The sequence below is a fragment of the Podarcis cretensis genome, assembly GCF_951804945.1.
Source record: "Podarcis cretensis genome assembly, chromosome: 16".
Taxonomy (NCBI): domain Eukaryota; kingdom Metazoa; phylum Chordata; class Lepidosauria; order Squamata; family Lacertidae; genus Podarcis; species Podarcis cretensis.
Window position 1 is genome coordinate 43,798,151 of NC_137186.1, and position 23,997 is coordinate 43,822,147.

Sequence of the window (23,997 nt, forward strand, 5' to 3'; positions counted from 1 at the left end):
ATATATTAATGGCGGATTGGGAAAGGCTTTGGAAGACAGATATGAAATTTACTGCATGTACTCTGCTGAAAGAGAATTATATGAAAATTATGTATCGGTGGTATCTAACCCGGGTTAAATTAGCAAAAAGATCTAATAAGTGTTGTTAATGTAAAGAAACAGAGGGTACGTTATATATGTGGTGGGAATGTAGGAAGGTTAAAAACTTTTGGGAAATGATTTATAATGAAATGAAATAAATGTTTAGAGTAACCTTTGTTAAAAAAAAACCAGAAGTCTTTTTATTAGGTATTGTAGGAGCAGAGATTCCAAAAGACAAGGAAAAAAAGTTTCTGTATGCTACGACGGCTGCCCGGATACTGTTAGCCCAAAGATGGAAAGAGGAAGCAGTCCCAACCAAAGAAGATTGGCAAACCAAGTTACTGGACTAGAGACTAACTGGAAAGCTCAGAAATCAAGATGACAAGAAATTTTAAAAAGAATGGGAAATGTTTATTATGCTTTTGCAAAAGTATTGTAAACAGGTTAATACATTGGCAGGATTTTAAAAACACTTGTAATTTTAGAAATAGTACAGAAAATCTGAGGTAAATAATAATTTGGAGTAGAAATGATATGCAGTGGGTTGGGGGAGAAGGGAGTCACGGGATTCAGAGAATCCAATTTTATCGATTTGATATTGTTTTGTATATATTTTGGTTGTTATTGTATTTGTTATTGTGTGCTTTTTGTTTTTGTTATTTTTCTTGAAAATTTAATAAAAATGTTATAATAAAAAAAGTCCCACAGCTGGATCAAGACAATGGGAGATCCTATTTCCTGCTGTGTCCCCTCCCAAGCAGGTATGGTGTGTAGTATGCCCATGCTGTTCTTCACAGATAGACTGCCTCTGAACACATTCAGGCCTCACGCTCAGGACCCTCCCTTCTCTTGTACAAGCACCCCATTCCGATCCATCCATGCTTGTGGCAGCAATAAGTTTGAGGTCAATGTACTGAGACAGCCGTTAATATGGTGACTTTATTAGCAGTTTCAGCCAACACACATTTCCTGATGGAGTTCCCTCAGCCACTCCCCAGGGATCATCTCCAACTCCCAACCCAATCTCTCTTGTAAGGAAATGTCTCCTGATTACTGCAGTGGAATCCGACCTTAAAGCAGTGAAGTTCATGCACAAACCAAGCAATTTCACTGTGCAAAATTTCTCTCCCACGCACCCCTTTCCTACCCCCCACGCCACCCCAAAGAGTGAAACTCTTTATCAGCACAATGCTTCTACCACCCCTTTGCAAATATTTGACAGTTGTCTGAGTTGAGGGAGCAGCCCTATAATTGCTTCAGAGCCATTGCTGGCTGGCATCTCTCTGGCTTATATGTGAAACTTTCCTTGGCCTGGTGATGGAATAGGGGTGGGAAGAGAGGGAGAAGTGCTCCCTAGGGAAGATGCCACACCACTGGCATGAAAGGGAGACTGCAGCCTCCTGAGAGTTGTGGTGTTCATGGGTTTGGGGGAGGTGGGAGTAGGCAATGCCTTCTGAGAGCCTTCCAGATTCCTTGGGTTACAACATTAGATGGGTAGAGATCCTTGGCTTTTTCTCTCTGCCTGTGACAGCCAGATATTCAGAAGAGTTTAAACAAATGCACTTGACAACACACCATCGGAGGAAATCCTTGCTGTGGCCTGGCAGTTAATTATTCCACTGTGCCAGCGCATGGCAAGGGGAGCACAGGATGAAGTAACCCTCGGCTTGGCAGACCCACCCAGGGGCCAGGCAAGTGGCAGACACTGCATGGGGCTTGCTCAGTGCTGCACTCGGCGAATGGATTGCACCTGGGAGGTCTGAGCATGAGATCCCAGTTCCCGGACATGCTTGTATTCGCCCCCATGACAATCGCTCTCCACGACGTACTGGAAGCCCCGGTACCCAGGGAACTGGAAGCATACCCATCTGAGGAGACAGAAAGGAGGGGGGAGAAATCAGCTGAGATGTGGGGAGATCAAGCCAGTACAGAGCAGGGCAGCCAGGGGCTCAGGACTCCCTCAAAGTGCTCAGAGGGCAGGGGGTGTTTGAAGGCTGCAAGAAAACTCTGATTTTGCAAGGCCACACACCATCCTCATCCGCATAGAATTCCCTGCTGCTGTTTATTCTTAGGGAGCAGAGGCCCCTAAGAATGGCAAGGCCTCCGCTCTGCTGGGTTCAGGGAGCTACCTTCTTCAGACCAGAGGGCCCACAGAAACACCAGAAGGTAATGTCACAGGCCAGGCCACCAGGCCTTGTTGTGCCAAGTCATATTGGCTCCATCCTATTGCTATCAATCAATCCCTTGCAGAAAGGAGGAGGAAGCCCTTTCTCTACCAAAGACAAGTCCAGGGACATGAAAACGTTGCAATATGCTAGCTCAGCTCTCCTTTGAAACTCGCCCTGAGAAATGTGACCCTCAGTTCCAGCCCTGAGAAACAAATGGAAGAGGGCAGGGCCCCAAAAAAGTACTTACGCTCCAGAACTCGCACGGAGGGACCCCACCTCATTGCTGCCCCAGCCCATCGCCTTGAGAGATGGGTAGTCATCACTCAGCTCCCCTTTGCGTCCCATAAAATTTTCCTGCTCAAATATGGTCATCTTGCTCTCCCGGTGATTCTGTGCAGGGCAAAAACATCACCTTATGCACTGGCCTGGACTCATTATTAATAAATGCAAATAACAACAATATCAATATCAATAATAATACCAGCCACCATGTCTGTCCTGCAGCTCTTGGACCTCTACAGCCAAGGAGCCAAATCTGTTAAGGCGCAGGTGAGCAACCTACAGTCCTTCAGATGCTGGATGTGAACAATTCCCACCAGGCCAGTGTGGCCCTTAGTCAGTAATGACGAAAGCCTGGCAGCCCACTGACACCCCAAGGGCTGCGTTCCTGTGTCAAGGAGATGCTGGCTGCTTCCTCCTACTGACGCTTCTCCTGGAGGGATGAGAGGCTTGGCTGAGCTACCTCCTGCCTCTCCAGATGTCAGTAGTGCAGGGCTTGGTTTCTAAAGCCACCGGACAAACTTGGTCGGTTTTGACTTTCCCTGTGACCTCTAAGGCAGTGTGGCTGACAGCTGGGTTCCAGTGGGCTTGCTGGCACAAAGCTATGAAGTTCTTTGGCAGACCACAGGAGGGACTTTTCAGTGATTTACTTCAACTATTAGCTCCTGTCTGAGACATGGTGATGCCTGCTGGTCCAGAAGGCTTTCAAAGGGAATGAGGGAAAGTCATGGAGAAGCAACATTCTTAACCCCCAGGTTTAGAAGCAGTCTATCTCTGAGTAACAGCTGCTGGGACTAAACAAGATGAGGAGGATGCTACCTTCAGGGCTGCTGGGTAGGCTCCTTGGCTCAGCCACTGCGGGATGTAGGGTGCTCAGCTAGATGGACCCACCTGAGTCTGATTCCGCCTGGCTCATCTTAAGTTAGTTAGCAAAATAAAAAAGCCAAGCTTAGCAAGTCAGAGGGGAGGACGTGGACCCCTGGCTTCAGGTTCCAAGAAAGGAGATTCTGACTAAACACCAGGAATAACTGTTTGACTGTAAGAGCTGGTTGACAGTGGAACAGTCTCCCTGGGAAGGTGGTGGACTCTCCTTTCTTTGCGGTTTCTAAGCAAAGGATGTATGGCCACCTGTCATGGAGGCTTTAGCTGAGATTCCTGCATTCCAGGGGGTCGGACTAGATGGCCCTTGGGGCCCCTTCCAACTCTACATTTCTATGATTCCTCAGCAGAGCAACCCTACTCTCACCGAGGAACATAATTTGGAGTCTAAACCTTGGTCCGCCTGCTCAGTACTGCGTGCGCAGGCAGGCAGAGGCTCTGCAGGTTTCAGGCAGGGTCTTTCGCTGGCCCTCCCTAGAGATGCTGCCAGGGACTGAGCCTGGGACCATCTGCATGCAAGGCCGGCACCCTGCCACCCTCAGGCAGCCTGGGCTACAACTCCCTCCAGGCAGCCTCCTGCTGGCCCACCCCAGTTGCTCACCGCACAGGAGACGGGCCGGAAGGAGCTCAGCCGCTGGGCATGGTAGGCGTTGCTTCCGCTCCAGGCTTCCCAGCAGGGGTAGTCGCCTTGCTCCAGCACAAACTGCTGCCCCTGGAAACCGGGGTGCTCAAAGCCGACCCACCTGTGGGGAGAAAGGAGGTGGGCCTCTGTAGCCAGGAAGGTGCAGGCTTAGCTTGGGGGATGAGGGGGGAAGGAACATTCTGCAAACAAAGCTCGGCCCCAGCAGGCTAGAAAAGCATCATCCGGCTGTGCCCTGCATGGTGCCAGAATGTTTGTGTGCAGACATTGGCGTGAATGCACAAGACAGGCCAGGCGCACTCTCTCCCCGCTGCACACATTCACTCTCCAAGGCAGCTGGAGCTATTTTATTGATTCACTACATTTATATCCCTCCTTCTTTCCTCCAAAGCGCTCCCCATACCATCCTCACAACAACCCTGTGAGGTAGGTTAGGCTGAGAGACTGTGATGGACCCATGGTCACCCAGCGGAGCCTTGTGGCTGAGCAGAGACTTGAACCCTGGTCTCCCAACATCCCAGCTCAGCACTAACCACTGCACAACACTCCCCATCTGAGCAGGTCTAGCCTTGCAAGCCTCAGGGATTTACCTGCTAGGAACTCTGAGGAAAGGAGTCAGGCTCTGAAGCTCAGCAAGGTCCACTCACGACGTGTGAGTGAGGCATTCACCACCAGAGCGAAGGTGAGGACGAGGCAGGGGCAGTGGGGTGAAGGGGTCCCAGGAAAAGCAAGAAAGTGGGCAGAGTTCTGGGAAGCAGTAGGGAACCAACTCACGTGCCGCTCTCAACGCGGGCTGAGCAGACATTGTCGAAGCCACACAATGTGATGTCGTAGCACTCAGAGGTGAACTCATGCTTCCGGCCCTGGAAGGCGGGCTCGTCCCAGGCCACAATCTGAGAAGAGACGAGGGTGGGGGCTCAGGGTCCTGGGGAGGGGGGAGCAGGGAGGAAAGCCCACCAGAGAACCTGCTGTCGCTGCTCAGAGATCTGCCCTCAGACTGGCAGGATTGAAGGGGCACTGGTGGGTGAGGGTCTCTCATTCCTCACTGGAGGGTTGAAGGCTTGGTCGAGAGAAGGGTCAGGAGCAGCCAGAAGTGACCCTGACCCCCTTTTCCAGAGTGCAGGGGTGAGTGGAAGAAGCCACACACTCAATGCCCGCCAGTCGTATATGAAGGCATGCGTCCGCATTCAACCCCACAAGCAGCACCTCTGGGGAGAAGCACCTGCCTGCATGAGCAAACACGAGGAAGCACATGAATGCAAATGACCTCATCTTATCCCCAGAAGAGCCAGTGAAGTAGGAGGGAGGGGAAGGGAGATTTTGAGGGGATTTGAACACAGGCCTGAGCCAAGTGCTCCCAAATCACTACACCATATGATCCCTCCTTAGTGCAGAAACATCTGAGCTCAAGTCCTTCCCTGTCCTGGACTCCTTGTTTAGCCTTGAAGAATTCACTCACTCTAAGCCTCAGCTCTCCATCTGCAAAATGGGACGGCTGCAAGCCTAACTGACAGGGTACTTGGGGGGAGAGCACAATGAATGCAGTGAAGCACCTGGCAGATCGGAAGTGTAAGATAAATAACATGATTTGCTTCTGTTAATTGGTTTCAAGCAACCTGCCCCCAAATTTCTGTTCTCTGCCTTCACAGTTTCTTGATACCCCGCCCCTTGCAAAAAAGTTTGTTCCCTGGGACTCCTCTACAACCCTGCTATACACATGGCTCATTGTTCCATACCTTCCAAAGTCCAGAGACTTTTCCGCTGTGATGACTCATGGTAGACTCTGCTTCCCTGTAGGGGAGAAAAGCGCAGGGCCAAAGGTGTTACAGGACGTCTTGGGGAGCTAAGGTTAACGCTGGAAACCTCTTTTCCAGGCCACACCACTCATTCTTCCAATACGGAAAAGCTGGGATAAAGGAGAAACATGTGGAAAGGGCAAGAGTAGCGATTACTCAAGGGACCTGCCTTCAGCCAGGACTAGGGCAGGGAAGACACTCAATTCAGGACGCATTTAAACCACATTTTATCACATTTACACTTTCCTTAACAAGATGAGAACCAAACGCAGACCTACCCTTTGAAATTGCACATATATGAATTTTTGCAATGAAGTTTTCCAACCAACCAAAGTTTTCAAATATTAGGGTGAAATGTGCATTAAAAATGGATATATTTGTGAAAATAGCATACACAGTTGTATTCTATTAGAGCAAACTGCTTGCAAAATGTGTACGTTGGTCAAAATTGTTCACATAAATATCTTTAGCAGAAGAAATTTGCACTAAAATGCTTAAGAATACACATGAAGATTTAAAAAAGGACAACCTTCAAATTGTTATAGAAATGTGAAGAACCAAATTTAAGGTTGGAAAAAATGAGGAACTAAGAGAACCGACATTGACAGATTCTTTCACCACGAGACAGCACTTACGGATGAGTTTGCCACAGAGCATGTGCAAAGTATGGTTCCCCTTTCTTGCCACTAAGACACCTATCAGTGCACGTTGCCCTCAGAAAATGACATCCAATCCTTTCTCGAGTCAATAGTTCACACCCATTGCCTGGGGTTGCTAGTTCCAGGATTGTACCCAAGTCTGCCTGAACCTGTTCTAGGGTTGAAGCGAACGGAGCCATGCCTGCCTGCCCCCCATGGGACTTCCAACGGCACTTACCTGGTGAGCTCCAGCCAGTCTCTCCCCATCAGCTCTTCTCCAGAGGGATTTTTATATCTGCTGTGCATCCCCAAATGCCCTGACTCAGCACAGGCCGGAACAAAAGTCTGTCTCCCAGAGGATCAAGCTGGCCTCATCCAGAGCCAGACCCCTCACAGTCACTCTCCCTCTCTTCCTCTCAGCGCAGGAACTGGAGACAGGGAAAAAGTCACTGGGCACATGGTGGGGTTCAGAGCAGCCCCTGTGTGCAGAACTACTATTTCCCTGATGCTAAGCTTGGCCCAGAAACAAGGGGATGAGGAGTGCCTCAGAGCATAAGCAGAATGCCTACGAAATGGTGTGCGAGGTGGAGGAAGAGGATAGAGAGAAAGCCACCTATATCATGCTAGAAGCCAGCGGGGCGGTCTGGTGAAGCTGAATGTTGGAAGGTGCAAGACGGAGTAGCGCCTGGTTAAACTTTGGGTCTCCTTCCCACAGGAAGTAGCAACGGCCACCAGCTCTTATGAAGGAGGCAAGACAAATTCATGGAGGAAATGGCTGTCAATGGCCACCAGCCATGATGGCTTGTCCTGCCTCCACTGTTGGCAGCAGGGCACCTTTTCCAATGCCAGTTGCCATCAGCCACCGCCTTGTGGGTGTCTGACTGACCGTAGGCAGGAGCGGATTGTGGACTAGATGGGCCTTTGGCCTGATCCAGCAGGACTCTTCCTATGTTCTTCTGTGGATGCCTCCCTCATGGCACTGACAAGCCACAACAACCCTGTGGAGTGGGACAAAGGGGAGACTGGGATGGGGATCTGCTCAGAACCACCCAGGGTGCCAATGAAGGTTTGAACCTGGGTCTCCTTCGCTGCGTGGCTCTCTTGGCTGGTCCAGGAGGCCTGGAGGTTGGGTAGGTGGTCTTGGGGCTGCGTGCCCTGCTTGGGATGCTATTTATAGCCTGGCATACAGACTGAGTTGCAAAATATTCCTCAGCCCAGGAAGGCCTTTTCACAAGCTCCACAATGGAAGCTGCTTCATCAGCAACTGCTCTGCTTGGGAGGGAGAACCAGTCTGGTGGTGGTGGCGGCGGGGTGGGGGTGGGGGTGGCGGGTATTGTGGAGCAGAGGGCAGGGCTGGGGTGGATATCTGGTGGTTTTCCAGCTGAGTGCCCTCATTGCAAGATGTGATGACTGTGGCCTTTGAGGAGGACTCCGATGACCAAGCATCTCCATTGTGTCCTCCTGGGCTTTGCCCTGGCTAGGGCACAAAACCAGAGTGTATAAAATGCAGGGGAGTCACGACACCAGCCCAATCACTCCACCACGAAGCACCAGCAACCCAGGTAAGAGGTGGAGGGAAGGTGCCCTGCATCCTGGAGACATCTGGGGGCTTCTGGCTACTGTGTGTGTGTGTGTGTGTGTGTGTGTGTGTCCCACCCCATCAAGGCATGAGATCTGCCTTCATTTCCCGGGGAGAGCCCTTTTCTTGCTCACTTCCTTCACCATGGAAACCTTCTCGTCAGTCCCTCAAGCAGCGGGAAAGATGGCTCAGGATCTGAGCAGCAGGAAGATGGACCAGATCAAAGAAATGTTATCAGGACAGGGAGCAGAAAGTCGTTCTTCCTGCAGGAGGCAGTGATGGCCACCAACCTCGATGGCTTTGAAAGAGTGCCGGGCAGATTCATGGAGGTGGGGAAGGCTATCAATGGCTGCACCCATCATGGCTGTGTCCCCAGCTACAGACAGCTGTGCTTCAGAATGCCAGTTGCTAGAAACCACAGGAGGGCAGAGGGCTCTGGGACTCCATTGCTTGTGGGTTTCCCAATGACGCCTCTGGTTGGCCACTGCGAGAACAGGAGGCTGCGTGAGGTGGTCCCCCATTGCCCTGATCCAGCAGGCCCTTCCTAGGTTCTTTCCTCTGAGCATTGATGAAAAGCACACACTGCCCTGAAGAAAGGGCAGAAAGGAACTGGCAGCAAAAGGCAGGGGTGGAAAACAGAATAGTACCAAAAGGGCAAGATGAATTTTGGGAAGCGACAAACTCTGCCCCACAAGTTAGATATTGGAAGGAGAAGCAACAGCATATTTCACCAGAATGCTCCTGCAGTAAGGAAGTGTGTCCCAGGACGATAGCAGTCGTATTTTAATTTGCAGCTTATGATTAGTTGTGTGGAAAAGTATGCAAAAAGTGCTTTTCTTTTGAGAAACCAGAGGGAGTCAGCAGGAAAGGGCAGGAGGTGGCATGAGACTGCTCCAGATATGTAGGGTAGGCACATGAGAAGGTGCTTTCTAACTGAACAGGTGTTACAATTTCAGGTCTTACTCAGACACGGCCATGTCCGAAAGCACAAGAACCACCCCTCCCAGCCATGACATGGACAGGAAGGAAAAAGACAGTCCCACCCCATCCACCAACTCATCCCCCGATTCCAGCAGTCAGGGTGAAGAGTCCTCTGCAGAACCTTTCCGGGTGAGTTGGGAGAAGGTGCCAGTTCTGAGCAGAGAGGCAGGACATGGGGAGGAGGCCCTGATCCCTTAGAGCGCATGGCTGTCCCTTCGGTGCTGCATCCAGTCTGGGCCTGTCTTGGGAGGGGAAGGGAAGAGAGCCCTGTTGGAAGCCCAGTCCCTATCCTTTGGTTAGGTCAGTGGCTGGTAGACCAGAACTGGAAAGAATGGTCTCTTTCTCTCTGCTGCAATGGAATGGCTACCAGAGCTTCAGGAAAGTGATAACAACAACAACCACTGATTTGTACTCCCTCCCATCCGACTGGGCTGCCCCAGCCACTCCGGGCAGCATATATCAAAACATAGTAAAACATGAAACCTTAAAAAGCTTCCCTATGCAGGGCTGCTCACTCTCTCCACCCAGACAAACACACCTGACCTCCTGAAAGAAACAGCAGGCGGCCATGGGGAAGAGCCCATGACATGCCCCCCTCGGACTGGGGAGGCCACGGGGGACCCAGGTTCCACCCCTGGGGACCCCTCTAGATATCCTTCCTATGGGGCATGCAGGGTGATTTGTATTCACAATGCTCAGGGGGAGCCATGGGCAATCCCATTTCCAATACTGTTTGCACCCTCACAAGGTTTGGGCTGGTCACACTGCTTCACTTTCAGTCAGTGCCTAGCCCACAATTCCTGCTGAAATCCTGTAACTTCTTGTACCACAAAGATACTGGTTGGCTTCGCCTCGCTCTTGTCATCTTTTATCCCCCCTCAGACAGAAATAGTGGGCTGGCATCACAGAACAAACCAGGGCAGAATCAACCCACTGCTAAGGCTCTGCTTCTGTGCCCAGAACGTCTTCTCCCTACCCAATGCCTGCCAGGAGGGGGTTTGGCTCTCAGCCTAGCCTGGCCCACTAGGTTCTTGTGAGGATCAAGGTGTATATGGGGGGAATGCAAGCTATCTTGAGGTCCGTGGAGAAAAAGTGGGATGTAAAGAAAAGCAAAAAATCATAAAGAGCTGCATCTTTCTCCAGGGTCTGCTGTCTTATCAGAGGGGTTGGCATTCACCTCCCCGTATGCTCTGCTTGCTTTTTCTGTATAGAAACCTTACAAAAAAGCTTCACCATACTAGTCTTTCCTCTGTAAGGCAAAGGCACCAACCCTGGACATGGTGCCCTGAAACATCTTACCAGAATCTGAATTAAATGGGAAATTGAAAGGGGGCTCTGGCAACTGACAGGAATAAAAGAAGATAAGGCAGCTGGGTGGTGGAAACACAGGAAGAACAGAGTGTGGCAGAGAAAGTTCACTACATGGCCATTTCCTCACCAAGCACACCAGGGATATATGTGTTTAGGTGTGCATGCATGTGTGCAAACACACATGTGTTCTTGTATTAACCCAGCAGGGAGTTTGTGAGCTACAAAGTATGAAAATTGGATTTATGCTGTTCCTTAATCCCTGCTGAAGGATTTGAATCTGGTACATGTGGCTCCAGAGCTCACCTCTGCCGCATCCCTGGACATTCAAGCCACCCTCCCTGAGCGCTCATTCCTTAAGGTGTCAATGGAGCAGTAAGTAGCCCTCTGGCAGCTGGCCCCGTCGGACGTGGCACAGACTTCTCAGGGTTCATATTTTGTTTTTTTTGGTAAAATTTTTTATTATGCATTTTATAAATTTCCATCCAATTATTCATTTAATCCCGCATACAACAAATTGTGACTGTTTTTGACTTCCTTCAGCGTCTCTGACAATCATCCATATTTATACCTTTAATACACATTCCTTTCTTTCGTATTGCCATTATTCCTCCTTACTCCCATTGTTTCTAATAAACAATACTTATTTTTTATTTACAGTGCCTCTTTAAATCCCACTAGCGTTGTGTTTACACCACATATATTTTTCAGATAATCCACAAATTTTCCCCAGTCCTCGATGAACTTTTGGTCTTTAGTATATCTAATTTTCCCAGTTAATTTATCCAATTCTGCATAGTCTGTCACTTTTGATCTCCATTCTTCTATCGTCGGTATCTCCTCTTGTTTCCACTTCTGGGCCAACAGGATTCTGGCTGCCGTTACAGCATTTTGGAAAAGCTTGCGGTCCTTTTTTCCTATGTCCTTTCCTACAATACCTAGAAGAAAAGCTTCGGGTTTTTTCACAAAAGTATATCTTAACATTTTTTTCAGCTCATTATATATCATTTCCCAAAAACTTTTCACTTTCTTACATTCCCACCACTGATGAAAGAATGTCCCTTCTTTATCTTTGCATTTCCAACATTTGTTATCAACCTTATAGTAAAGGTAAAGGTACCCCTGCCCGTACGGGCCAGTCTTGACAGACTCTGGGGTTGTGCGCCCATCTCACTTAAGAGGCCAGGGGCCAGCGCTGTCCGGAGACACTTCCGGGTCACGTGGCCAGCGTGACAGAGCTGCATCTGGCGAGCCAGAGCCGCACACGGAAACGCCGTTTACCTTCCCGCTGGTAAGCAGTCCCTATTTATCTACTTGCACCCGGAGGTGCTTTCGAACTGCTAGGTTGGCAGGCGCTGGGACCGAGCAGCGGGAGCGCACCCCGCCGCAGGGATTCGAACCGCCGACCTTTCAATCGGCAAGTCCTAGGCGCTGAGGCTTTAACCCACAGCGCCACCTGCATCCCTTATCAACCTTATACATCTTTGCTAATTTTACAGGTGTCATATACCATCTGTAAAACATTTTCATCACATTCTCTTTCAGTGATGTACATGCCGTAAATTTTATATGCTTTTTCCACAATTTTTCCCAGTCTTCAAATTGAATATTGTACCCAAAATCCTTTGCCCACTGTATCATTACCGACTTAACCTCTTCATCTTTCGTATACCATTCCAGCAATATCTTATACATTTTTGACAAAGTTTTATACTCATTATTTATTATGTCTTTTTGGAAACTTGATTCTTTTTCTATATAACCTTTTTCCTTCAGATCTTTTTAAAATATTTCATTTAATTGGAGATAATGCCACCAATCATAAACTTGCTCTTTAACTTGTTCATATGGCTTCAGTTTCCATTTCCCTCCCTCGTTAGTTACCAATTCACCATAAGTAGCCCATTTATCTCTCATATTAGTCTTCTTCACACTTATTACCTCTAACGGAGACAACCAGTGTGGGACTTTTGGTTCCAATATATTTTTATATCTTTCCCAGACCTCTATTAAAGAGCCCCTGAAGATGTGGTTGCCAAATCCTTTATGAACCCTCTTTTTATCACACCAGAGATACGCGTGCCACCCAAATCTGTTATCAAATCCTTCAAGGTCTAGTAATTCCTTATTTTCTAACTTTATCCATTCTTTTAACCAACATAGACAAGCTGCTTCATAATATAGTCTCATATCTGGCAGGGCGAAGCCTCCTCTTTCTTTTACATCCGTCAATAACTTAAATTTTATTCTAGGCTTCTTCCCCTGCCAGATATACCTTGAAATCACTTTTTGCCATTCTTTGAAAATTCCTATACCCTTTAGTATGGGTATGGTCTGAAATAAAAATAACATCTTTGGTAGCACCGTCATTTTTATCGTAGAAATCCTTCCCCAGAAGGATAATTTCATTCTTGCCCACACCTCCAGATCCTTCTTTATTCACTTCCAAACCGGGATATAATTGTTTTGATACAAATCAATATTCTTGGGTGATAACCAAATTCCCAAATATTTAACCTTTTTCACCACCTCTATCTCCGTTCGTTGCTGCATTAATTCAACCATATTTTGTTCCATATTTTTTACAATCATTTTTGTCTTTCTCTTGTTTAATCTGAAACCTGCCACCACTCCAAATTATTCCATCTCATTCAATACCCCCTTTATACTTTCTATTGGTTCTTCCATAGTTAGTACCAGATCATCAGCAAAAGCTTTAACTTTATACTCATTTAGACCTACTGTTACCCCTTTTATTTGCTTATTTTGTCTGATTGCATTTAGAAAGACTTCCAGAACCGTTATAAATAACATTGGCGATAGTGGGCAACCTTGTCTAGTTCCTTTAGATATTTTTATATCTTCAGTAATAACATTGTTCACTATCAATTTTGCTCTCTGTTCTGTATAAATTGCCTTTATGCCATTGAAGAATTCTTTTCCAACTTCCATATGTTCTAAATTTTTCAACATAAATTCCCAAATTACGTTATCGAAGGCCTTTTCTGCATCCACAAACATTAAAGTTGCTTGTTTATCGCACCTATCAGACAGATATTCTATAACGTTAATTATATTTCTTATGTTATCTCTCATTTGTCTGCCTGGTAGGAAGCCTGCTTGATCTTTGTGTATGAGTTTTATTAATATCTTTTTCAGTCTCTTCGCTAAAATTCCTGCAAATATCTTGTAGTCTATATTCAGAAGTGAAATAGGCCTGTAGTTTTTAACTTGTGTTAAGTCAGAATCTTGTTTTGGGATTAATGTTATATATGCTTCTTTCCATGTTTCTGGAATGTCCCTTTCTTTTAAAATACTGTTCATAACAATAGTCAACGGGGTCGTCAACACCTCTTTCATTTCTTTATAATAACTGAATGTAAACCCATCAGGACCTGGGGCTTTCCCTCTCTTCAATTCCTTTATCACTTCTTTTACTTCTTCTTTTTCTACTGGGGCATTCAGCTGGTCTTTTTGGTCTGTCGGGATCTTTCGCACCATTTTCTCTCTTAGATATCTTTCTATTTTCTTCTTATTGTTCCTTTCTTTATTTTTGTATAATTGCTTATAAAAATCCAAGAATCCTTTCCTTATTTCTTTCGGGTCGACTGTTTCTTCTCCATTTATCTTAATTTTGTTAATTGTACTCTGTTCCTTTCTTTTTTTAAGTTGCCACGCAAGCCATTTTCCTGATTTATTTGCATATTCAAAATTTTTCTGTCTTAACCTTTTGATGTTCCACTCAACTTCTTTGTTTATTATCATTGCAAATTGAGTTTGTAAAGTCTTTATTTCCTGCTTTATTTTCAAATTGTTAGGTTTTTTAATCAGTTTTTGCTCATTGTCCATAATCTGTTTTAATCTCTTTTGTCCTTTTTTCCTTGTTATTTTTCTGCAGTGAATTCTCATTACTGCTTTGCTTGTGTCCCAAACGATACTCATTTTCGTACCTTTATCCATATTGTCCATAAAATATTCAGATAGTTTCTTTTGTGTTTTTTCAACCATTTTCTGGTCATCCCACAAATTGTCATTCAGTCTCCACCTAAAAGTTCTCTCTTCAAAGCCTTTTAACTCCAGTTCTATAGGATTGTGATCCGAAATCACTTTGGCCTGTATTTCAATTTGTTGGATTCTTGGTGTCAGTTCATTCGAAACCCAGATTTGATCTATTCTTGACAATGACTGATTCGGTTCTGAATAGTGTGTAAATTGCTTCTCCAAAGGGTGTCTAAGTCTCCAGATATCAATCAGGTTACAATTCTTCATCATTGTAAAAAAAGTCTTAGGCAATTTCCCTTCTTTGTTCTTTGCCTCTCTTAATCTATCCATTTCCAGTGATACCACACCATTCATATCTCCCATTATTATAATTTTTTGGTCCATATTCTCAAATAATTTTTCCTCCAATGATCTGTAAAAATCAGTCTTATTTCCATTTGGTGCGTAGATCCCGACAATTATTAATTTCTCGCCTTGCCAATTGATTTGGACAGCTATGATTCTTCCTTCTTCGTCTTTAAATAATTGGTGAGATTCAATTTTATTTTTGATATATAAAACAACACCTCTTTTTTCCTCTTTATCTGAAGATATAAATTCATTCCCTAATCTTTTGTTGATCAGAATTTTTCTATGTCTTTTTGCCACATGGGTTTCTTGTAAACAGATAACATCTAAATTTTTCTTTTTAAAAAATTGTTCAATTCTATTTCGTTTCTTCTTATCATTCATCCCATTAATGTTCCAATTCCATAATTTTAACGCCATTCTTCTTCCAATTAAATAAATTTAATTTTTTGTTTTACAATCTATCTGCATCTTCTTCTTCCTCTTCTTCTTCTTCCAGGCTTTCTCCGTTTTGTTCCTCTTCTTCTCCTAGTTCGGGCTCCCCCTTTGGTCTTGATCCTCCCTCTGCTCCCTTGGTCTCTTCCTCTCCCATCTGTAGTTCTTTGTATCTCCTCATAAATTTTCCTACTTCTTCAGGGCTGGTCAATCTTCTTTTCATACCTTTGTAAAAAAATGAGACTCCTTCCGGGTATTCCCATCTGAAGTCAATCTTATTTTTCTTCAGAATTTGCACCAATGGTTTGTAAGCTTCTCTTCATTTCAACAGTCTTATCGGTATATCTTTAAAGATGATTATGTAGTTCCCATCTATGTAAAGTCTTTTCTCTCTGTTTCTTTGTAGAATCAAGTTTCTCATCTCTCTGTCTTTAAATGTGATCAGACAATCACCTGGGAATTTCTTTGCTTTGGTTGTCCTTATTTTCATTCTAAATGCATTTTGTACTGTTTTTGCAACTTCTTCCTCAGACAGCTCCAGCCACTGTGCAATTTCCTTTATTAATTTCTCACTTTGTTTTATTTTCGCAAACATTTTCAATATTTCTGTTCTAAACTCTGTTTCCTACTTTGAAGCTCTCCTATCTGTTGGTGTGTCCCCCTCTGCCCCTTTTTTTGGCAAATGTGACATCTTCTTAAATATCAAACTAGGCAGATGACAAATATTATCTCAGTAAACCAAATAACAGAGTACAATCAAAATACCAGAGTACTATTTCCAAATATTAGTCCAGAGTTTTTATGACAGTATGGGGAGTTTGATGTAAAAGCCAGCTTTATAACTGGAGACACTTCCACCACCAAAAGTTGGAAAAAAACCAATTGTCAATAGTTGAAAAGGTCCAATTGTCAATAAATTAATTTGTCTTCTTGCCCCCACTCGGGCTAATTCCAGTTGACAAAGAGGTAAATAAATTGTAATCCAATTTGAAATCACAGTTATAATCCAAGGGGAAATACAGGGGCTCCAAATGGAGTCCCAATTGTAATCCAAGTTTTTAATCCAAATTATCTGAGAATAATTATTGACTTGAGAAGAAAATTTTTTTTTAAACTCAAAAAATATCCAGAGAGAGAGGGTCCCAAAGGAAGCAGATTTCCCTCAAGTCCTAACAAATACTGTTGACAGCAAACAGATTCCACAAAAACAACTTGTAATATTACATTCCATCCATTAGGGGGATCAAAACTTCGTATTAAGTTTTATGGAAAACTTTGTCTCTCAGACGTAACAACCTCAGTTTAACTTTTCTGCAATTTTAAGTCCAAATCAAAGGAGAAAAAAAGAGGAGGGAATAATATAAAGAATTGTCCAAAGCCTACCAAAAAGACACTGGAAAAGCAAAACAGAACTTTGCTTTCCTCTGCCAAAAAAACCACCTTGTCTGGTCTGTAAATATGGCGTCGCTGGTTCTTCTTTAGCAAAGGAATTTTTTCACAGAGTTATTACAGAGTTGTACACGGGGAATTAACTCATACTCTCTATGTCCTCAGTTGCATCAAAAACCTTCGCTTTGTCTCACAGTCCACCTCTGTTCCCCCTTATTCCCTTTCTTCTCCTTCTTGTAATAAAATTACTTTTGTCCTTTAACTTATTTGAGACAGTTTCTAATAGTTAGGGAGAAACGGAAACAGTAACCGCTAGCGGCAACTCACTTTCGCTTTCTGGCTCTGCAAACAGATCTGCGTCTTTGTTGATTCCAAACGATCGCTGAACTCGAAATCTTCTCTTTATTAATTCGGGACTTCTCTTGTAATTCTGATCAGATTCTTCCAAATTAAATGTTGCAAGTCCGAATTTCTTAATTTTGAGAGCGGAGCGCTGTTCCCCACAAGCTTGAGGCTTCGCTATTCAGCCGCAGCAATGGCTTCCCGATAGCCAGCTGTCCCGTTCCGCCGCACTCTTCACCTCCTTTTCGGGGGCTACCTGGCGGCCGGGCGGGCAGCTATTCGGCAGTGCCGGGAACCTAGACCTCTAGACACCCACCAGAGGTTTAACGGGAGGTTTTTTCGCCCAAAAAACCTCCCTTTTCGGCCAAAATAGCTAGGGTTTCCCTCCCGGGAAAATCCCTCGCTTGCGTCGGGTTCGCGCTCCACCGGAAGTCCCTCAGGGTTCATATTTTGATTTGGGGCAGCAAAATGACCTATTCTGGCTGGATCTTCTTTTAATCGCATCTGTGCTGTTGATGCATTTTGTTCTGGTGTTACAGTGCCAAACTGGGGCTTTAATCTATATGTGCTGCCTGCCCTGGGACCTTTCAGGGAATGAAAGACTATAAATGTCCATAGCAAATAAAGAAACAAATCCTCTAATAACTGCTGCTTGTGCTTCTCCCCCAACGCCCCCAGGAGACGTTTCATATTGCTTCTTTCAGATCATTGTGTTTGACCAGGAGAACTTCCAGGGCAAGCAGATGGAGTTCACCAGTGCATGCCTGAACCTGGGGGACCATGGATTTGACCGGGTGCGCAGTGTCCTGGCAACCTCTGGACCGTAAGTGATCTCAGCCAAACAGGGTTATCGAGAGGCAGGTGCTGGAGATGGGGATGTGCTAGGCTCCATAGCCAATAGGAGTCCCAGGTGATTTGCTTTCTTCCTTCTTTTTAAAAAAGTAAATCTCTACCCTCCTAGAAAGAAAACAAGGAAGCAACATAAGACCTCTCCCCTATTTTATGTGAGATGAGGCAGGCAGGCTGCTATGTTTTCATGTTTCTAGTCAATGAATGAAATCAGAGTTGGGGTTGACAAATGAGCTCTTTGGATACACCCCCCTTCCCTTTCTTGTTAGGGTCTCCTTGAAATCTCAGCTTGAGATAAAGTACTCCAATGTAAGCTATTTTCTGCAGATTTTACTACTCAGCAGACATGTTTGCTCAAAAGTAAGTCTCTTTGTGGTTTATAGGGCTTACTCCCAGGTAAGTGGGTGCCAGATTGCAGCAACCTAGGCTTTTTTTGTGAGGAAGCGGCAGAGAAGAGCTCATGGTGAGAGGGTCCATTGTGCACACTAACCTCGAAGTAAACTCACTTGAATGCAATTGGGAATTATGCATCTAAATACACAGTAATCATGCAAAATTGGATGAAGCCTTGGAGGCATGCTAATCTACAGGTGGGAGTGAAAGGGAGAACAAAATGAATGCCTTTGGTTAAAGCAAGCAAAAATTGATGCCCCCAAAGCAAGCACTAAATCCCCTTTTACAGCCATTTTATACCTCCAAACATAAGCCCAGAAGAAGAGCCTGCTGGATCAGGCCCATGGCCCATCTGGTCCAACATCCTGTTTTCATAGTAGCAAGCCAGATGCTTATTATGGGAAGCCCACAAGCAGAGCCCAAGTGCAAGACCAGTCTCCTTCCAACAGTTTCTAGTGACTGGTGATATTCAGAAGTGTTACTGCTTCCAACAGACCGAGCCCTGGGGCCCAGAAGCCCTTGACAGCTCTCTCCTCCATCCTTCTCTCCAGTACTCTTTCCAAGACATCAGAGTTGTTGGCCATCGCTTCCTCTGGTGGGAGTGAGGATGCTCCACTTCACCATGCTTTAAAGGCATTATTATTATTATTATTATTATTATTATTATTATTATTTTATTTACTTATACCCTGACCATCTGACTGGGTTGCCCCAGCCACACTGGAAAGCTTCTAACATAATATATGAAACAAAATTTAAAAAAAATCCTTCCAGTAGCACCTTAGAGACCAACTAAGTTTGTTATTGGTATGAGCTTTTGTGTGCATGCACACTTCTTCAGATACACAAAAGCTCATACCAATAACAAACTTAGTTGGTCTCTAAGGTGCTACTGGAAGGAATTTTTAAATTTTGTTACGACTACGGCAGACCAACACGGCTACCTACCTGTAACTATAAGAACACATTCTCATTCTAATCTAGGCTACTCTGCTTCCTTAGGCATATCACAGTTCAAGGAATGGGAGCTATGACCTGACAAGCAGTTCTGCTTGCAGTAAATCTAGTCACGTTTTGAGCTGAGCTGATTTGCAAAAATGCTTTGCTTTCAGCCAGCAGCCTTGACTTTCAACTGTTTACTAGTCGTCCAGAGTGGCTGGGGAGGCCTGCCCAGATGGGTGGGGTATAAGTAATAAATTACAGTGGTACCTCGGGTTACATACGCTTCAGGTCACAGACGCTTCAGGTTACACACTCCGCTAACCCAGAAATAGTGCTTCAGGTTAAGAACTTTGCTTCAGGATGAGAACAGAAATCGTGCTCCGGTGGCGTAGCAGCAGCAGCAGGAGGCCCCATTAGCTAAAGTGGTGCTTCAGGTTAAGAACAGTTTCAGGTTAAATACAGACCTCCAGAACGAATTAAGTACTTAACCCGAGGTACTACTGTATTATTATTACAAATTATTATTACTTTTGCCGGTAATGCTTAAGGAATCCCAGCAAAGCTAAAATGAGTCACAGCAAATGTAACATCAGGAAGATGGATTCCAGAGCAGAAGAAATGGACCTTTAAATCTGGAGAGGGTCAACTGAAATGGAAGTGAAATCCGCTAATAGGAGGGACAGACGGTGGTATTCCTGCTGGTGTGTGGCACATACCACAAAGTTGCCCCACCACCCACTTGTGGTCCCCATCAGCATCTAATCATAGAAATGCAGTTGGAAGGGACCCCAAGAGTCATCTAGTCCAACCCCCTGCAAGGCAGGAATCTCAGCTCAAGCACCCAAGAAGAGCCCTCTAGCTGGATGAGGCCGGGGGAAGGGATCTAGCCCACCATCTTGCTCTTACAGTACCCAGCCAGAACCCTATTCTGGGAAACCCACAAGCAGGACACAAGGGCAATAGCAGCAGTACTCTCCCCCACAGGAATCAACTCCCAGGGGCCAAGGGGTCTTTGCCCCCCCCCATAAAATATCTGAGGGGGCTAGGCCCACCCAAAGTTGATGATCTTCGCCATCAGGTCGCAAATCGGGGTGTGTGTGTGTGTGATCTAAAGCCTTGGAAGACAGTGCTGCCCTCTGCCTCCCAAGCAGAGCCCTTGCCCTCTGGAGTGCTGAAGGAAGATTCAGCTGCCACACCAGCTGGGTTCTACATGTGGGAGGGGAGGAGCACCCCCCCTGCCCAGGACCTTGCTGTCTTGAAATGCTGACTGCCAAGTCACAGGTGCTCTGCTGCATCCAGTCACCCTCCATCTTTCTGTCTTGTGGCTGCCAATGTCCTCCGTCCTCTGGACACACCTTCCTTTGCACGCTGCCCTCAGCTGGGTGGCCTTTGAGCAGTGCAACCTGCGTGGCGAAATGTTCATCCTGGAGAAGGGCGAGTACCCGCGATGGGACACCTGGTCCAGCAGCTGCCGCAGCGACTGCTTCCGCTCCCTGCGCCCCGTGAGAATGGTGAGTCCAGGCCTAGCCAGGGTAGTGCCTTTGGGCATCTGCTGAGGGCCCCCACTCCCTCCCAGACCTCTTCCTCCCTCGCAATCTCATTCTGCCACCTCTTGCTGTGGCCTGGGAACCTGTGGGGGTGAGGAAGAGGAGCAGTTGATGCCCCCACCCTCTCTCTCGCAGCAGGAGGCCCAAGAGCAGAAGATCCTCCTCTTTGAAAGTGCCAACTTCAGGGGAAACAAGATGGAGATCCAGGAAGACGACGTGCCAACCCTCTGGGCCCACGGTTTCTGTGGCCGTCTGGGCAGTGTGAAGGTGCCCAGTGGAATGTAAGTCAGAGCCTGGATCTGACCGCTTCCCTCTGAATCAATGGGTGCCATTTCTCTTTGGGAAAGGTCCGTAGCTCATGCAGAAGACCCCAGGTTCAATTCCTGGCAGCATCTCCAGGCAGGGCTGGGAGAGTCTTCCTCTGTGGGGGGCCTCTGCCAGTCAGTGTAGGCCATACTGAGCTCGATGGACCAATGCTCTGACTTGGTCTAAGGTAGCTTCATATATTCCTCCTGGAGAAGAAAGGGTTTGGGTGCAGCCCCTGGCATGAACCGCAAATCATGTCAGGGAATGGTGAGTTCCGAATGCTAAGCACTCCACTTCTTAGTGGCAAGGAAAAAACAGATATAAAAAGAATTTCCTGGGTGCCAAGATCCAGGATTGGGGCAAGTACTCTTTGGTGAGAGAACCCCAGCAGAGATTTAAAATCATAATATATGCAGTGCAAATATAGGCTGTTAGTCCTTTAAAAAATACCCTTGCGAGTTCCCAAATAGCCCCCTCTTATCCCAACATAGAAAAAGACCACATGCTTGGTAAGTTTAAAACAGTTTGTAAGTAAAAACAGTTTACTTACCAACTCTTCAATGCTCAGATTTATGTGCTTTTCCATATAGCATTCAGGAAAAGTTGCAGAGGCAGTAAAACTTGGTTTAGTTACAGTGGTGAAAGTTCCTAAATAATTATCGGTATAGGAATTGAAGAGTGGTTTGTAAGAGCCATGAGGTCTGAGCTTGGAGCAAGCCGCTCAGATCTCTTTACATGCTGAGCGTCTCAGGTAGACTGAGGGTGAACAATAGGCTTGATTACCTTTCCCCCAAGGTGAGGGGGAGTGACCTAGCTAAGCCTGGCAAGACAGCTTACTTTATGGCATTAACCCCTTCATGCATTAATTAGGATAAGCATATTTGTTATATGAAGCTGGTTATCCTACATTAAAGGTAAAGGTAAAGGTACCCCTGCCCGTACGGGCCAGTTGTGTCCAACTCTAGGGTTGTGCGCCCATCTCATTTAAGAGGCTGGGGGCCAGCGCTGTCCGGAGACACTTCCGTGTCACGTGGCCAGCGTGACGAGGCTGCACTGGTGAGCCAGCACCAGCGCAGCACACGGAAACGTCGTTTACCTTCCCGCTATAAAGCGGTACCTATTTATCTACTTGCACTTAAGAGTGCTTTCGAACTGCTAGGTGGGCAGAAGCTGGGGCCGAACGACAGGAGCTCACCCCGCCGTGGGGATTTGAACCGCTGACCATGCAATCGGCAAGCCCTAGGTGCTGAGGTTTTACCCACAGCGCCACCCGCGTCCCTATCCTACATTACTGGTGTTCAAATGAGCTTTGGGTGGCGTATTTGGAGGGCAACCAAAATGGTCAAAGGCCTGGAAACGATGCCTTATGAAGAACGGCTGAGGGAGCTGGGCATGTTTAGCCTGGAGAAGAGGAGGTTAAGGGGTGATATGATAGCCATGTTCAAATATTTAAAAGGATGTCACATAGAGGAGGGAGAAAGGTTGTTTTCTGCTGCTCCAGAGAAGTGGACACGGAGCAATGGTTCCAAACTACAAGAAAAAAGATTCCACCTAAACATTAGGAAGAACTTCCTGACAGTAAGAGCTGTTCGACAGTGGAATTTGCTGCCAAGGAGTGTGGTGGAGTCTCCTTCTTTGGAGGTCTTTAAGCAGAGGCTTGACAACCATATGTCAGCTCTGATGGTGTTTCCTGCTTGGCAGGGGGTTGGACTTGATGGCCCTTGTGGTCTCTTCCAACTCTATGATTCTATGATTCTATGATTTCCCTAAGGAGAGGAATCTGCCTCTGTTGCTCCCACAAAGTGGGATTTTTCCTCCCTCTCTCATCATGCCTTGGGATCAGCCAGTGAAATTGATGGGCAGGAGATTTGGGCGAGACCATGGAAATCCTTCCCACACAACATTAATTTTTGGAACTGCAAGATAAGAGGGATTGTCAATAGCTGAAGTAGCTATATAATGGGGACTTGGGAAAAGAGAAGGGGGAGTCCTTATGTCAGTTAGTCTTAGTCATCATGATGGTGAGATGGAGCCTCCATGTGCAGAGGCAGTTTATTTCTGAATATCAGTTCCTGGGTACAAGCAGGGGAGAGCTTTGGCTTCTGGGCTTCCCAGGGGCATCTGGCTGGCAGTTGCAGGAAGCAGGATGTTGCCTTTTGGCCTGATTCTCTTGCAGGGCTTTCCTTGTGGGTAAAACAGCAGCACTAGCATCCTCACCACCCCACAAATAGGCAGCACAAAACTAAGAAGTGGATCCTCCCAAATGCATGTTTGGGCTGAAGGTGGTTCTCTGTTTTGAAAAGTCTGAATCACAGAATCACAGAACTGGAGAGTTGGAAGGGAGCCCCAGGGTCCTCTAGTGCAACCCCCTGCAAGGCAGGAATCTCATCTAAAGCATCCATGACAGACGACCCTCCAACCTCTGATTAAAAACTCCCAAGGAAGGAGAGTCCACAGCCTTCCAAAGCTCTCTGTTCTGCAGTCGGACAGTTCTTACCCTCAGAAAGTTCTTCCTGAAGACTGCAGCCTCCCATAACTGCACTGGATCCCTATGATCTGTGTTGCTTTGGGGTGATTTTTTAACCACTGGCTTTTATGAAAGCCAGGCCGCCCTGCCTTGGCTGCCCTGTGGCTTTGGGCAGCTGAGCCCTGGGCGAGAGATAGCTGGGCACCTTCTCCTCCCTGTGTTTACTGATGCCAGCCTTCTCTTTGTTCCCCCCACAGCTGGGTGGGCTACCAGTACCCTGGCTATCGGGGTTACCAGTATCTCTTTGAGAGAGGGGACTTTGCACACTGGAATGAGTGGGCCGCCTCCCAGCCGCAGATCCAGTCCATCCGGCGCATACGTGACATGCTGTGGGCCCCCCAAGGCTGCTTTCTTCCAGCCAGGAGCCCCTCAAACTGAGTGAGCCCCTCGGGCAGCCGGCAGAGAACCTGAGAAGTTTGGTGGAGCAGGTGGAGGAGAAGACGCTGCCTCCCCCCGAGGGACCTGCTACAAGCAAGAGCAGTGCTCCCCTTTTGTGTTCACCGAACCTTCCCCTTGTACATTGCACTTTGGTGGACAAAATTTGTGTAGTTATCCAAACTAAAATATA

The 23,997-nt window shown here is 46.5% G+C and overlaps 2 protein-coding genes across 4 annotated transcripts; one reads left to right on the forward strand and one right to left on the reverse strand.

Annotated features, from left to right (window-relative positions):
* Positions 1-1,248: 1,248 nt before the first annotated feature.
* Positions 1,249-21,534, reverse strand: CRYBA4 (crystallin beta A4). 2 transcript variants are annotated; one of them, XM_079957839.1, is made up of 6 exons: positions 21,453-21,534; positions 5,784-5,838; positions 4,822-4,940; positions 4,009-4,150; positions 2,497-2,639; positions 1,249-1,949 (listed from the first exon to the last, which is right to left on the reverse strand). In XM_079957839.1, the coding sequence occupies exons 2-6, from the start codon at positions 5,820-5,822 to the stop codon at positions 1,802-1,804; spliced, it is 591 nt and encodes a 196-aa protein (XP_079813965.1). In that variant the 5' UTR covers positions 5,823-5,838; positions 21,453-21,534; the 3' UTR covers positions 1,249-1,801. The 2 variants fall into 2 exon arrangements, with proteins under 2 accessions (XP_079813965.1, XP_079813964.1); XM_079957838.1 differs by lacking the exon at positions 21,453-21,534 and adding an exon at positions 6,720-7,754.
* CRYBB1 (crystallin beta B1) lies at positions 7,861-23,997 on the forward strand. 2 transcript variants are annotated; one of them, XM_079957835.1, is made up of 6 exons: positions 7,861-8,043; positions 9,017-9,170; positions 17,570-17,688; positions 20,428-20,560; positions 20,732-20,877; positions 23,627-23,997. In XM_079957835.1, the coding sequence occupies exons 2-6, from the start codon at positions 9,036-9,038 to the stop codon at positions 23,805-23,807; spliced, it is 714 nt and encodes a 237-aa protein (XP_079813961.1). In that variant the 5' UTR covers positions 7,861-8,043; positions 9,017-9,035; the 3' UTR covers positions 23,808-23,997. The 2 variants fall into 2 exon arrangements, with proteins under 2 accessions (XP_079813961.1, XP_079813962.1); XM_079957836.1 differs by having other exon boundaries at positions 20,735-20,877.

Coding starts and splice junctions, on each gene's coding strand:
- CRYBA4 (XM_079957838.1), bottom strand. CDS start 6,787: ATGCACAGCAGATATAAAAATCCCTCTGGAGAAGAGCTGATGGGGAGA. Junction 4,151..4,821: donor GCCCGCGTTGAGAGCGGCAC/GTGAGTTGGTTC, acceptor TTCTCCCCACAG/GTGGGTCGGCTTTGAGCACC. Junction 2,640..4,008: donor TCCGGCCCGTCTCCTGTGCG/GTGAGCAACTGG, acceptor TGCCCTGCACAG/AATCACCGGGAGAGCAAGAT.
- CRYBB1 (XM_079957835.1), top strand. CDS start 9,036: ATGTCCGAAAGCACAAGAACCACCCCTCCCAGCCATGACATGGACAGG. Junction 17,689..20,427: donor GTCCTGGCAACCTCTGGACC/GTAAGTGATCTC, acceptor CGCTGCCCTCAG/CTGGGTGGCCTTTGAGCAGT. Junction 20,561..20,731: donor CCCTGCGCCCCGTGAGAATG/GTGAGTCCAGGC, acceptor TCTCTCTCGCAG/CAGGAGGCCCAAGAGCAGAA.